This window comes from Bombus vancouverensis, chromosome 14 (genome assembly GCF_051014615.1).
Source record: "Bombus vancouverensis nearcticus chromosome 14, iyBomVanc1_principal, whole genome shotgun sequence".
Classification (NCBI taxonomy): Eukaryota; Metazoa; Arthropoda; class Insecta; order Hymenoptera; family Apidae; genus Bombus; species Bombus vancouverensis.
Window position 1 is genome coordinate 7,717,168 of NC_134924.1, and position 15,453 is coordinate 7,732,620.

Consider the following 15,453-nt stretch of genomic DNA (forward strand, 5'->3'; position numbering starts at 1 on the left):
AAATATATTTTATAAATAATCTACGCACTCAATCCTACAAAAACAATCGCTGCAGATTCTTTAATCTAAAAATCGAAACCAGCAGAGTCAAGAGAGGATCTAAAGCACCGTCAGAAATTCTCGAGAAGACTCTCGACCTATCAAAGACTCGGGGCCGAGAATGTTTCCCTTCGCGATTGTTCCTCACCTTTCGAGCATGCTCGTTCCGTTCACGTACTCGTTGATAGAGTTCAGATTTCGCATGAAGGTCACCGCCTCGCTCAGATACTCTTCGAGAACGTTCCTGCCCGCACGATCGAGCAGGATCTTTTCTGTCTCGTCGTTGTCGTCGTCGTCATCGTCCTCCTCCTCCTCCTCCTCCTCCTCCTCCTCCTCCTCCTCCTCCTCTACATTCTCGTAGCTGTCCGACTCACTGCACGTGTTCTCCGATGATTCTTCCACGGAGAACTTGACCTTCTTGCGATTCTGCTTCGAATTTCGCTCGAATTTCACCGAATCCTGATCTTCTTTGTCTTCTTCTGAACTCGCAGACTCACCTTTCCGTTCGCTTTCCAAGGTTAAATTGATCCTTTCCTCTTGCTGAGAATCGTCAGTTTCATCGTTGGAAGAATGTACCGAGTTTAGAATTTCGGACATGTTTTTCTTCATCCTCTTTTTAATGATAGACTTCAAGGTTCCTGATGGTTCACAAGTTAACTTCTTTTCGAGAACGTTGGAGTTGGAGAAGGATACTTTCTTCTTCCCCGAACTTTTCGCATGATTCAAGTAAATATTAGATTCGTCATTGGTTTCTTCGTAGTTATAACAAGGCCTACCCAAGATCAAAAATTTGTAATCGTGTATATTAATAGCTTCTGTTGTCTCTGTAAGATTCTTCTTAGGGAATTCCACTTGATTGTCTTCGAAATCGTTAATAGATTCGTTCTTCTCTTCGATAGATTTCGAACAATCTTTCTTAGTATGCGCTACTACGTCAGGTGGACAAAAATTCTCACGCTGTTCAACCATCTGTTCGTTTTTTAGTATCATCGACTCGCTACATACGTTACTGTCGTTATAGTCCAAACTATCATCTGAGAACCCATATTCATGATCCATATTATTATTTAATTTAATATTACAAGACTTCATCTTCGAGATCTCTTCGATATTATCCATCTCAAAATCCACCTGTGATTCCTCAACGTAGTTTCTATGCGACAAACTTTGTTCGACCAGCGGAATTTCACTGACTTCCGGTTGCCAAGAAGATGGGATAACTCCCAAACCCTTCGAAGAATCTATCGGATGGATCGTGTTAACCAATGACACAGGAACTTGCCAGTTCCTCCAAGGATCCTGGTAAACGGCCGAACTAGGTGTTCTTTCCAAATTAAAACTACGCTTCCGGTTGATAAACGCCTCCGTGATTAATCCATCCCTGATAAATCCTTCAGCGTGAACTTCTCTCGGAGAGGGCTCGTGCTTCTTCGACTGGGGCACGTACGATGTCCCTAGGGAATTCCTGAAAGTAATGGAATTCCTTATCCTCGTCCCCTGCATTCGATTCGGATCAGTTCTCGAATACTTGGCCGCGTTGTTAGGGTCCTGAAAGATGTTCTCGATTCGAAATACCCTGCTATCAGTTTGGCTAGGCGTCGATGTGGTCTGATCCTTCGAACAGAAGATCTCGTTACGAAGATCGTTCCATTCGTTGGTTTGAGCTTCCTCGTCCTTTGTAGAACGTTTCGCATTTTGTTGCGATGCCTCGTTGTCCGGCACAGCGATCCTAGAATCTACGGTATTTATGGTTTCGATGGTAATGTTGATGGTATCCGGTAGTGAAATAGAAATTACACTTTTCTCAGAATTATTAATCGATGAATGACTTTGAGAATCTTTGATGGAGTTGCAACATTGTCTTGAGCAAGCAGGAGCTTTGTTCTGCGGTAATGATTGACCAAAGACTTCCGATCGCAGTGTCTGTACCGCAAAGCTACGACAAGAAGAGAACATACTCGTATTCGTCGAACTTTCTGCGTATGCCACTCTTCTGTCAGCTTCTTGACATAGATCAGACACCTCTGTGCTACTTAAATTGCTCTCCGCGTAATTTTGAGTGTCGTCCGAAAGAATTCCAGAGTCATTGCGCGGAGACTGAATTTCGTAATCGTATTCTTCGAGATCGTTCGCCAAACTTCCCACGTCTTTACATCTGACAATGTTCGTCTTAGGTTTCTCCGTCGAAGTAGCAGTCTCTTTCACTCTCAAAACAGGTGTCTTTTGACCCAAAACGTATTCGCAGTCTTGGTGATAATCTGTTAGAACTGCAACATCCTGACAGACTATCCGTGGCGTTTCTGTAAGAGACGCAGTGTCCTTCATGCGAATAGTCCTCGAGCAGTCCGTCTGAGTGTCCACGCAGACTCGTCTACGTTTACCCAGCATCTTCCTCGAGATCTCCTGCAGCCTCAATTTGGCCACAGACTTTACCTCGCCTGTGTCTGGAGGAGACCGCATCCCTGGAACATCCTCCACGTTTTTTCTACTCGAGTACAGTCTCTCCGTAACTGCCGCCACGATTTCAGCGCGTTTGACTCTTTGAATAGGCGTGTGGCTCCTGGTGGAAGGCTCTTGGTCTAACGAATTCTTTCTACGCAATAGTTTATCTCGAGTCAGACTCGAAATCAGAATCTGTTCGTCTTTCGAACTACTCGAACTGCTATCCTTGCTAGTCTTTCTCTTCAGGTTCTCCAAACTAGGCTTCCTCGCGTAGTTTTTTATCTTCGATCCAGGTTGGTTGTTGGATTCTTTTAGACTCTTATCCGAATCGTTGCTACCTTTTCGTTGAAGCTGTTCTTTGGACCAGTTACCTCTATTCGATATCTTCTGATCATCGATCTCCCGGATATTGTTTAACTTCTTCACTCTATCAGGAACCGTACAACGTTTCTCTAAATTTGTATGAGATCTTTCCAACGAGAATACAGGATCTCTATTCTTCTGGATCGTCTCCACCGAACCAAATTTCTTCAACGTGTGTAGATTGGAAAGAACAGAAGTTGGAAACACGTGCACCGAGTCCTGCTTACGAAATTTCGGCTTTTGCTTAGGTTTGGAAGCTGATTTTACTTGATGACTTTCAGAATTTTGATAAGCCTCCGCTTCGATGTCCCCAAAAGTGTGACACGAGTTCACAGAGCTGCTTCTATCATCGTGATCGATACTGTCCAGTTTCTCAAACTCGCCGAACGCTTCGTGATCGTCGTTAGCCGCCTCGAAATCCACATCGATCGATTCTTCTTCCACAACCTCGTCCGAACAAATCTCCTCGATCTGAACCGAGGATTCTTGCAGATTGTTATCCGGCTTGATCAAAACCGCAACCAATGTGGGGATGTCGACGAACACGGACTCGTGGATCTCGCTCACTTCGTCTTCTTCGTCGTTCAACTCCGTCACCTTTGCTCGGTTGAAGCGATCGCTCGTCGCCAAAAATTCTAGCGAACCGAATTTCTTTTTGGACGAACCGACCTCGTACGTGGTAACGCTGTCGCTGGAATTGGATCTTCGAACTGAAACGACGCTCTTCGGTCTTTTTTCTTCTTCTATCCTCGATCCAGCTACTATTGCTTCCTCCTCTTGGGATTTTTCTCCCGAATTTCGCCGGGTGGATCGTTCAGTTGACTCTGCCTCGGCTTCTTTTGATGATCGATCTGTATTCGTATTGCAGTTTGGTCGATTCTTCTGGCAACAACACAACGCGTTCGTAGCTGCTTCTGCGTTCTGTAAAATATGATTTTTTACGACGAAAATATAACGTTGGAATCTTAGGCAACGACGTTCATCCAAATCTTTCAGTGCCCATGCGCTTCTCTCTTTTATATTCAAACACGCATACTTACACTCAAGTGCGTAAACACATAAATCTTTGAAACTCAACTTCTCACAATAAGCAAGCGCACAGAAAATTCATGCTCTCGTAATAGTGAACAACGTGTCATCGAAAATCTACAATTGCCAAATACCTTTCATTCACATATTCTATTCTTAAACACTCGGTTCTTCCACATACATAGGTATAATTCAATAAATTGCAATCACTTTCAATCAGATCCAATAAACAATCGGAGGAAATTCCTGTCCCCAGAATAATATATGATTGGCAGGTGTCATTTTGAAACTGTTACCACGAAAGCACGCGCGAGGGATTGATTAAGATAATTACGCGTCCGAAATGAATCGGAGAAAATCGATGACTGGCAGGAATAACGGCGATCATAACGACCGAGGGAAATTCGATGAGGCTAATTAATGACCGATTACATAACGCATAGCATGATCGAAGGATATTGTAAAATCTACTCATGCCGGATAGGCGAAATGGAAATGCGGATCACTCGTTAAACGCACGCACCTGCGAACTGTATTTTATCAGCAATCGTTCGACCAATCCACAGGAAGGATCGGGCGACCGGTCAATGAGTATCAAATAAACGATTCATGCATTTCATTTGCGTAATGACGATTCGACGATACGAGTTTATGTTCGCTTTGGGGTTCGATAATAAACTTGGTCGATTTATCCTCATTGCTTCGTGAACCAGATCCTGGACTCCTGGGCAACGCGAGATTTCCCGTAATGGCGAATCGATTTCGGTTATAAATAAAACCCCGATCCCCCTGCCCCCTCCACTGATTTTATCCCCTTCCTCTCCTCGTCTTCGGTAACTGTGAATTTATTTTTCTATTTGCTCCGGTTCCTATTAATATTCATGCCACGAAAAATACTGTTATTGCCGTTTGTTTATGAACACACATACCGGTATAATGTGGAGAAACGGCATCGTCGATCTACCGAGAAACGATTGAATTCCGAAGTCAATTTGGGGAAAATTGTTCGCTCGTATGATCGATGGAAATGGAAATTTCTTTCATACAGTTCGCATTTATCTCTATTATCTCATCTACATATATAACGTGGACAAATGTCATCAAAATAGAAAATCAGTTCCGATGAATTTTCAGATGTACGGTCAACTACGAGATGCGTGAGAGTACTTTGGAAAATTCATCGTCAGGATGTCCAAGCTTTCCTCCATCAAACTTTTCTCAAAATATTCTATGGGTATAAACAAAATGATTACAAGCAAAACGCGTCTCCAATATGTATTCGAATCTTTCAAATCACTTCGCAATTTTTCATTTATTATACGTTATAAATTCGACTTACCTTTTCTAACAATAAAGACTTTAATCGGGCCACCTCAGCTCTCAACTCGCGGATGATTCTCGCCACGGGATCCTCGTTGACCACCGGCCGATTGACCACGCTTTGCGCTCTCTGCGCGAATCGCAGCGTGTGCGCGGTCTCGTTGTAACTTCCGCTTGCTGGCGAGATCGCTAAAAACCAAGCACAGAAAATAAAGCTCGCTATAATCAACACCTGTACACCATCGCGTGCGTGTTCATTCATCTACCGTCGGCTTTTTAATTTGCCACCGTATAATCCCTCGCCATTTTTCCCTTATAATTAATCGCAGCGACTAGTCCCACGAGGTAAAATGTCATCAAAAATTGTTTTCCCTTATCTTCCAATCCGCTGCAACATCGATTAATCGAATTTCAGGGTGGAATCGATCGAATAAATTTGTTTTAGCCGTTGGTCTGAAGCGCAAAGCGACGCCGTCGAAAAAAGAGGCAGGCAAATTTTCCTCCGTTTTCCATCATTCGAGGCAGGTCTTGCGCGAAATGAAAAACGTCACGTTTCAACGGAATTTTAAATTCGATCAGGTGTCATGGGAGAAAAAGGGCCCGTTCGAACGTCTATCGTATACTATATCCGCGGTCAACCATTAATGCAGACACTGAATATTAAACGTCCTTCTCCCCTCCACCATCGACACGATAATAAGCCCCGAATGCTATTAGCAATTCAATTGGACGTCGATGATCATCGGTTTGGAATATTTCGCCACGATTAATTATACGCATCGCGGCCGGCCTACGAATATTTGCCGATTCTTCCGTTTAGGTGGTATCGAGCCGGCCGTGCTAATTAGTCGATCGTTTTTCCATCTGGATTCCAGCGATTATATACCACGTTGGATGCATTAGATGAATTTCCAGTCGTCCGGAAATATTGGAATAATTCGAAGAAGAGGTGATCACCGTTATTGTTTCACCAGATAAATTCTCATTTGCCCGTTTAACCGAAAAGAGAAAGAGTAAAATGTTGCTTTAGCGAAGGGCGGGTCGAAAATCGTGGTAGAGCGAAACAATGACCGGACAAGCAGGGGGATCGGTATTTTTCAGGTTCAACAGTCAGTGCACTTGTCATGTATGAATATCAAAAAAAAAAAAGAAATTTTTCCATGTCGATAAACTGGAAATTGCGAAACAAAAATATTTTTCAATTGGGTGGAACTGAATCTCGAAACTGTTTGACGAGATAAAGAGTTGATCCGTGACAAGGCAATAGTCGCGCTCTTCCGATTCGATTCGATCAGTAAAGTATTTTGTTATAGAATAAATCAAGAGATCTGCGCTCTTTTCCCAGGCTGTACGCGGTCAACGAATATTTTATTCTACGTTCCAGATCTGTGGTCAGATTTACGAAGGACTCGGTCTGTCCTAATGTACAACTCACCCTTTGTACGGATGGCCACGCAAAAAGAATTTCCCATTCTGTACCGTAATTTCTCTACATGCCACATTTAACTACAAGAAAAATTCTACAAGACTTACGATCGACCTATTTACGAGAGTTACTACCGAAACTTCGTTTTTCAACAAAAATACCGACTTTCGTTGCTACCAGCCACTACCGAAAAAGACTTATCGCTGACTTCTTTTAAACGAAAAACTGATCGAAACTGGTGAAAGTGTGCCGTGATAATATGTATGCAAGTATTAGGTTGTCCCAAACGTTTCTTTCTCGTTTTATAAGGAAATAATGGGTGCACAATATTTTTTGTTTTGTATTACTTTATTGAATTATGCATCATCCATTTTGTTCTATTACTACGAGTAGAAATATATAATATATAATAATTCGATAGAATGATATAAAACAAAAAATGTTATACATCTGTTATTTCCTTGTAAAACGATAGAAACTTTTGGGACTGCCTAATAGTACAGGCCTATCTACGAGTAATCTACGCGCTAGAATTGTTGCATTTCTTTCCATCGAGTGGACATTTCAACGTCAACCAACAGGAGTGAAACGTTCAAAGAGCAGTGCGGAACTGCGACTTTGACAAGCTTAAAGGATTTCGTATTTACCGATTCCCGTCAGTACGCTTTCGCACCGGTTATCGAATTTTAATCTCCGCGCCTTAGCTCGCCTGGAAAAGCATTTAAACCAATTACCATCCGGGCCGAGTCCGGACTCCGGTATCGCCGGGATAATTTCATGAATCAGAGGCTCGCGATAATAATTCTCCTCTGGCAATTAACTGGAATTTATGGAAAGCTGGAGTTAAGTAGTGACAAAGGTGGGAAAGGACTGGGTGAGTGGGTGGTAACGGAGACTGAGAAGATAAGGAGAGGATGGAGAGCGTCGGCCAATTTTTTTTTTTTCGCGTCCTGGAAGCTGAGTCGTCTTCCCAAATTAAATATCGCGATCCTGGTACGACCGGGCCTCGGGAACAGGAGTGTAATGGAGCAGTAACTGCGTTTCGAATAGAACAGGACAAAATCTGGAGGAGCGAATCTGGAACGAACGGTATAAACGGATTAGCGACGAATCAAAGTGGAAAGAAAGCTGTTCGTTCAACGTGTAAATCATCGTTTAACTGGATACACAACGGAAGAGGCGTCTAATAAAAATAAATACGAGCGAACGAGGAGAAGAATGAAGCAGAAGTAAGAGGAAAAGAGATATAAGGAGGGATAGCTTGAAGGCTATGTATATCGGGAGGGTGAGGAAAAGTGAGAGCAGGAGAAGGGAAGATCAAAGGGAAGACACTTACTGGCGAGCATAATGGTAGTGGCATTTCCGCCAAGTGCGTCCTTCAACAGCCAAGTAAGCGAAGAATCTCTATAAGGGATGAACCTCCTGCCCGAACCACTTCCGGTCGTGCCTCTCTCCGCAAGGGCTGATATTACGTTCCCTAGAGCCACTAGACTCTTGTTTATATTCGCGCCCTCCTGCAAAGACACGTGTCACGCACTGCTTTTTTATTTCGTTCTTGTTCATACGATCAGTCGGATGAAACCACTAGAACTGTATCGTGATTACGTAGAGCTTCGTTCAGATTGATCATTTATTGGACTTATGTACTTAAACTCACACGACTTGATTAACGAGGATAAGCATAGGAATTCGGGAGTATATTTCAAGTCAAATAAATAACAGATTTACGCTGGTAAAGTGATTTTAAATTGCCTGAATCCATCTGAACAAAAAATAGATTATTTCAACGATTCGATTCTTTTTCCACATTTCAATTTATCGAATTCCGATTCGTCGAAGATGAAAGCATCCTATACGATCGAATCATCCGAAAGGGAAATCCCGATCATGTAGCTTTCCGATTTCTACCTGCTCAAAAAGCTCTATCGATCGGTTCGTTCGTTCGCGCCAACGATATTATTTTTAGGAAGTGACTCACTTTCAGTCGATGTACACCGCTGCACGTGGCCGCGCTCTCGCTGCCCGCCAGATCGACCAACCGTAATTTACTACCACCGCGTGGCGAGATCTCTTTCTTCCTCGAACAGACGCTGTTACCGACACACTGCGATTCCTCTGCAACGGCGATCGTCAACAGAGCGTGGCTGCGACTACTACTAGGATTTTGCAACGTCGATGCTGTCTTCCGGGCTTTCGTTCCCTCGTCCACATAGGACATCAACGACCCCAGCGTGCGAACCGCGTGATGGGTCAGTCCTGTTACGGAAAACATTGAGCAGAAGAATTACAAATTTGGAAACTTGAAAGACAAAAGAATGGATAGATGAGCAGGTGATGAGGAGTTTTATAGATTTGAAGAGAAAGATGTTAGAAATTGAAAACTTGAACTATACAAAATTGACAGTAATAAATATCCTTAGAAAAGCTTGTCAAATGCTGAAGAAACGAGTCAAGTGGCAGGAAATCTCCGTGACAACAATTATTTTAGATAACAATCATCGAAGTTGTAGGATTTCGAAGCGAACTGAATGTTCGATTGGCGGTACCTTGAACATAAGGGCCGAGTCGAGGATGCTCGCGAACTCTCAATCCGCTCGTGCTCGAGGACGGCTTCAAAAGATCCCTCACCTTCTCGTTATATATCTCCAAGTAACTGAAACAGAATTCAGCCAGCGTTACACTCCAACTCTCGCGTTTGATTGATTGCATTCATTTCAGGACGCCGCTGATGGATTCGCCCTCGACGTTGAATCCGATCGATTTGCGACGATTTTACACATTCACCCTTCCAAATCAACATTCTAGTCTGAAACATCTCTAAAATACCAACTGCAACGCCATATTTAAAAAATATCTTTCTCACTATCGTAAACCTAAGCCTAACAGCTATCTATTTTAAACGTATAGACAACAGAATAATAGCTTCTAAACTCTCTACCAAAACAATTCACACCAAGAGAATTTTCCAAAGTCCTCGTCCAACAATCCCCTCCATACAAACAGCTCTTCTGACCTAACCTTTACTACCCGACGTTTAAGAGCCTGGTGTGCTACTTTATTGATGAGTCCACTAGCAGCTCTAGCACGAAACACATCTTCCTTTTCTTCTCCTTCATTCATACATTCTCTTCTCTCCTTCTTTCTTCTTCCTCCTCTTCATTCAGAATCACAATAGCAAATTGATGGAGTCTACTTTGTCGTCTATCAGCAGAATATATAATAACAATTCCAGTGATATATGGCAAACAACGTGTCACGTTTGCCTTACTCCGTCCAACACGAAAATCCATGAAAAGAGCTGTCGCGGTTAACCAATAAATAATTCCATATCGTCGACAACGGCGTATCGCATTAACCATAGATATTCAACAAGTAACCAGTAGCTGGTGTAATCGGGAGTGACCCGCACGCGACACACGCCGAATATCAAAGAGATAAACTCCACGTAACACGGTCGATAATACGATTCACTAAACTGGACACGTGAATATTCAACGACCATCTAAACAGTACGATATCGAATTGTAGGCGCGCAAGAAAATCCGCCGGGGACCCCGGGAAGGTCGGGCAAATTTATCGGGTGCACAGCCAGCACGACGCATACTTTTCGTCCGAACGGTGCTCGCAGCCAGGCCACCGCAAGCTCCCGGATCCTCTTAACGTCATTATCTGCTCCACTGTGCTCGTGAAACGTCCGCACGTGCCATCGTAAATCCGCTTAACAGCGATCGGAGTTTCAGAAACACTTTCCACTCCTGGATCTCGTCCCACACCTTTTGTATCTTTTCACTCTTGCTTAGTTTTTCGACAGGATACTTTGTACGCGCGTGTGTGCTTTCTGATTTTCTTAATTTCTCAAGATTCGAATAATACAGGAAGAGTTGAAGTAAAGTAACGCGGTGTTGGACTATTTCACTTAAACTCTCGCGTCAAACAATCCAACCTCCGAAACCCGACAGCTCTACGTGATCTTGAATCTCTAAAGTTATCCTCGGATATCTGCATTTTAATTGGCCACATGCAGTTTAATTGTATTTGCAACAAATCGTTGAACAGCCGAAAAGCGTGCATCTATTTCCCACGGCTGTTGAAAATATCTACATCATGATTAACACATCGAATGAACGTAAAATGTCGATACGAAAGTTCCACGTGTAAAGCGGTCACTGTTCAAAGAGCAAGAACAAGTACCGATGGAAATATTTCTGTTAGAAAGAGTTGAAACACGGTTTCACAGGATCACGATATCGTTCGTCGACTAATCAAAGCTTGCAGGTCGGAAAATCAGCGGAACAGGCGTTGAAAAATTGAAACTGTTTCGAATTTCCTGCGGAACCGTCTGAAATTCTCATCGTTGAGCTGACCTAAAGGATTCGGCTCTTTTGACGTCACGTATCCCATCCGTAGACCACGGACCGGGCGTGGAATTGGACTCCAAGTAAATAGGGTCGTCGGTGGTCTGACTTCTAGCCGCTGCAAGTATTCAGGAATGCTTGGAATACCCGTGAATAACCGTGGCCCATCGTTCACCGTATGAATGAGTTCGTGAGCCGCCATGGCGTGGCTGACCAACACGCTTCCGGAAATTAGAAAATCGAACGGACTCCTAGAATCAGCCTGTTCACGCTGCTTTCCTTGACCTCAAAAACCGTTCCACCTAAGCCTTTTGCGCTGGTTCGCACGCGTGCAAGATGAGAAACGACGAGGAGCAACAAGAACGAAGAGGTGCATCTAAATTTACCGGGATCTTCTCCTAACTTTCACGGTTCACACGATCGTGCTTGGGTCACACGGACCGTGTACTCGTGTAGTTATCTATTTAGTTTCGTTTCTTGGTTCGAATAGATACAGTCTTTGAGTGTTTTTGGATAGAAATATTTCACCTTAAAGGATGAACATGATATAATCATTTTTATTAAAGGACTACTCGATTAAAAACTAATTTTTCCACGACAATTATTCGTTCTGTGTTTCGTAGTCGGAATAACAGAGTAATTTTCTTGTTCGTGACCCTTTATTTCATGCCTCGAAAGAAAGTTTCGTAGAATAAGGTTATCGTAGCGAAGGAACACAGCTGTAAATTCGATTTTCGAATAACGATCGAATGCTCCGATTGTAAGTTATTTGCATTTACGATCTCGAAATTCGCAGGAGCGAGCCAATAAGAAGAAAACTGGCTCGGCCCTTAAAAGAGTAAACCAGTAGCTTCGCGAAACTCGGTTGTTTTTATCGGCGTCGTCGACTCCCGCGGAGCCGAGCGAAAAAGCTATTTAAAGTTTCGCCAAGATAACCGGCTACCTTTGTCCGTTCAGCGTTTAACCCGTGATCTGTTGCATTCTGTTTTTCTCCAGACACGTTTATCTACGAAATAACTCTAGTTAAACACGCTGTTGACGAGTCAATATGTTTAACAGAAAATCAAAAAAAAAGAAAGAAAGAGAAGAGAAACGTGTAAATTGAGTCGAAGGAAAGATCGACAGAGATAAATAAAGAAAAGCGGTAAGTACATTTTACGAGAATTTGGGAATTTTTCTACTGAGAAGTTTGTGCCACTTTTTGGCCTTCCGGAAAGATTAGAAGCTTTCGTCCAGGTACAATAGGTCAAATCTATCGTGAATCAGCTTTTCTGTTTTAGAATTACGCATGGATGACTCAGATCTAGTCGTACTAAATTTACTCGTGTCCGAGAGTATTCTAATCTGCACTGAGAAAAAGCGAAATCAAAGAGCGAAACTGATTAAAAAAACAATTCGCTGAGAAGCTTATCCTTTTTCGTTCTTTCACAATAATTAAAATACCAATAAACGATATTAACATATGTACAAACGACACCTACGTTTTTAATCTAATAAATTATATAAATTAACGACAATTGATCTAATTATGTTTACTAAAGGAAATCGATTCTGATAATCGTAAATCTTGAAGCAAACAGAAAGGATCAATTGATTTGTGTTAATTAACGAAATTCAGGCGAAAACCTGAGGAAGTCGTTCGTCAGAGGCTTTAAAGTTGTCGAGTGGCTCTCGTTTTCACCGGTGTCGGCGGGTGCAGAGGAAACGAAAGCTAGCTCTCGTGTTTGCCGGATATTACGCTGGCGAATGATGTCGAAATAAGAATCGATCCATCTTTTATCTATTCGTGCAATGTCAAGAATATAGGAAGATTTCTCTCCAGACTATGACTATCTCTAGACTCTAAGATTTTAATAAAACAATGAATATGTTGATTAATCGTAATATAGAAGGGAGTCCCGTCTAATTGAGAAAATGATCCTTTCTTCGATGCCGACTCGATGCAAAGACCGAGCTCTGACTTTTAAATCTCATAGATAGCCATACTGGACTCGATCTTCTGGCACTCCTTGCTCAACGAGTTCTTTTTTGAATTTCAAATACGAATAATTCGGAAGAACCCAGTCGGTCGAAGGAATTCCCCTGGATAACGTTTCTTTAAATTCAACCGACTGATTGCTTCATCGGCCGGGATCCACAGATTCTTCGTAATCACGCGACGTTTAACGAGTCGTCGACCCACACCACCCTCGGTTGCGCGAAAGCCTCGAATTCAAACGGAGACACACGCGGCGGCGTTCACGCGATTCCTTGTAACATTAGACACCGTTAGACACCCGCTCCGGTGAATATCGACCCTCGATTACTGGGTCACTGGGAGCACGACCGCGAATCGGCGTGAGAGCTCAGAAATCCGCGAGCTGTTGCAATTTTCCATCCCAACGAGGATAAGAAGGTTCGCCGAGCACCGTTCACTGGGAACTTGATATTTTTCTAAATATTTCTCAAGACTGGTAGCAAACTTTTGCAATACCACGGTTATGCACAATTTTGAGATTCTACTGAATCTACCGAAGAATTTTACTTTCAAAAATAGTGTAATTTTCGAATGATTCGTTAATACTTTCATACGATTACCAAAATTTGATACTACGGAAATGAAATGTGGAGCCTGATAAAAAGACGCTCAAATACATTTTATAGTCTCTGTACATCGTATCTTAAAATCAAATCTTCTAAGAACGAGATTAGGTACGCCTCAGCAACTTTGCTACAGTCCGAGGGAAAAATGTTACAGTGTAGAATGTTTGAGTACAGCTCCTCCGCCAAAGTCCTAGTTTACTCTGCTCCAGCCACTCGGTTCTACGACAATTCAGAGCTAAGAAGATTCCATGTGTACACGGTTTACGATAGCTTTTAAACCGGACATAACTAACACTCTGCAGCAGGTGGGCGTAAAACGGCGAAACGACGCAACCGGTCGACAAACAGAAACTGCGAAATGCAGGTCGAATTGAATTTGCGATCCAGACCGAGATCGTAATGACTGGGAATCGAGAGTGTGGTCGTAGTCGAATTAAAGCTTTTGCGAGGCTTGCAGAGGGGACTGAAACGGGAAAGAGTAAGGAACAGACGACGTGGATGTGAGAAAGAGAGAGATAGAGAGAAAGAGAGAGAAGCGGTAGCGAGCGGCGGGGCGAAACAGAGAGGAGGGAGAGTGTTCTATCGATCAATCAGCCATAAGTAATGCGGAGCTTTTGATCGGTTACCGTTTCATTGCGGATGGGAAGAGCGGCACGGCATGCTATCGCGTACGAATTCGGCGACTTAATCACGTTAAACGCCCGATGCCTAATGACGATGGTTCCTGATCAATTGACGGCCAACGAATCATCCAGCACACCGGCCGTCGGAACATTTCTGTACGGCATCACCATGGGGCCGGCGAACGAACGTTCACCGTGCAAATTGATTGCCCGGCCGCCTGATAATTGGCGAAAATGAAAATATCGCGTAAACGGCGATGTAGCCGATACTTTGATTTCCGACCCCCAGCTTCCCTTTGACTCGGCCCTATGAACTTTATGTATATGTTACACCTCTACCTTTTCGTCCAATATTTTAACGTTCGAACGTGAATGAAATCTATTTGGAGAAGTGCAACGATTTCTTCTCATAATGAAATTAAACCATTAAAGACCAAACGATAGTTTATGTTAATAAATGTTTATATCCTATAAACATTTCAAGTTCTTTAAATTTTATATTTCTATAAGTAAAACATCCACCTCCCCTGATTTTATTATAAACCGATAGTTAGTTCGTGTCGGAGAGGAACATAAGTGACGCACTTAGTGCGTCGTCGGTTTCAAATTAACCTTAACCCGTCTCACGACATTTTGAAAATTTCCAGAAGAAGAAGTTGATACAGGGCGTAAAAAGAATATTATGGACACGGCCCGACCGAATTTCCCCTCATCGCGAATTCACCCTGAGTCGAGGAAATCACGCGTGAATTAACGATTGTGCGTGAAAGTGCGACAATTTTCGCGCGACATTAGCCAGTACCGCGTTTATTACCGGAACGTGTCAATTGTAACAGGGTGGGATCGTTGTTAGATCGTAAATTAAATTATGCCCGGGATCGTGCTGGCGCGTTTATTGACGAGAGTACGATTCGCTAATAGGTATAATTAATTGCACAACAAAACCTGAATATCGATCCGGGGGCGCGTGCATATTCCCTGCGTGTTTATTAGGCGCGCAACGTGGAGGCCGATCGCACGAAACAATCGAGGAAATATTCGTGGAGATATTCGCGGAGATATTCACGGAGATATTCGCGGAGATATTCGCGGAGATATCCGCAGAAATATTCGCGGAAATATTCGCGAAAAATCGGTTAATCAGCCGACGCGTTCCTTTTCGCCGACTGGCTTTTGCCCGCTGATTAATGAATAAATGTTTCGTGCTTTCCTCTTTGCCCCGACTGCCAGAAGGCTGATGTTCTTTAAACCCGTTGTTATAGCCAACTTTCCT

General features: G+C 43.0%; 1 protein-coding gene across 3 annotated transcripts in view; it reads right to left on the reverse strand.

The window, feature by feature from the left end:
• The window catches only part of LOC117154490 (uncharacterized), a 28,030-nt gene that overhangs the window by 1,734 nt on the left and 10,843 nt on the right, over positions 1-15,453 (reverse strand). For 2 of the 3 annotated variants that reach the window (XM_033329533.2, XM_076624253.1), the window contains 5 exons: positions 9,166-9,272; positions 8,598-8,875; positions 7,956-8,133; positions 5,213-5,382; positions 188-3,765 (listed from right to left, as the gene is read on the reverse strand). In XM_033329533.2, coding sequence (XP_033185424.2) covers positions 188-3,765; positions 5,213-5,382; positions 7,956-8,133; positions 8,598-8,875; positions 9,166-9,272 — 4,311 coding nt within the window. The remainder of the gene's footprint in view (positions 1-187; positions 3,766-5,212; positions 5,383-7,955; positions 8,134-8,597; positions 8,876-9,165; positions 9,273-15,453) is intronic. The other variant, XM_076624252.1, reaches the window with a different exon arrangement.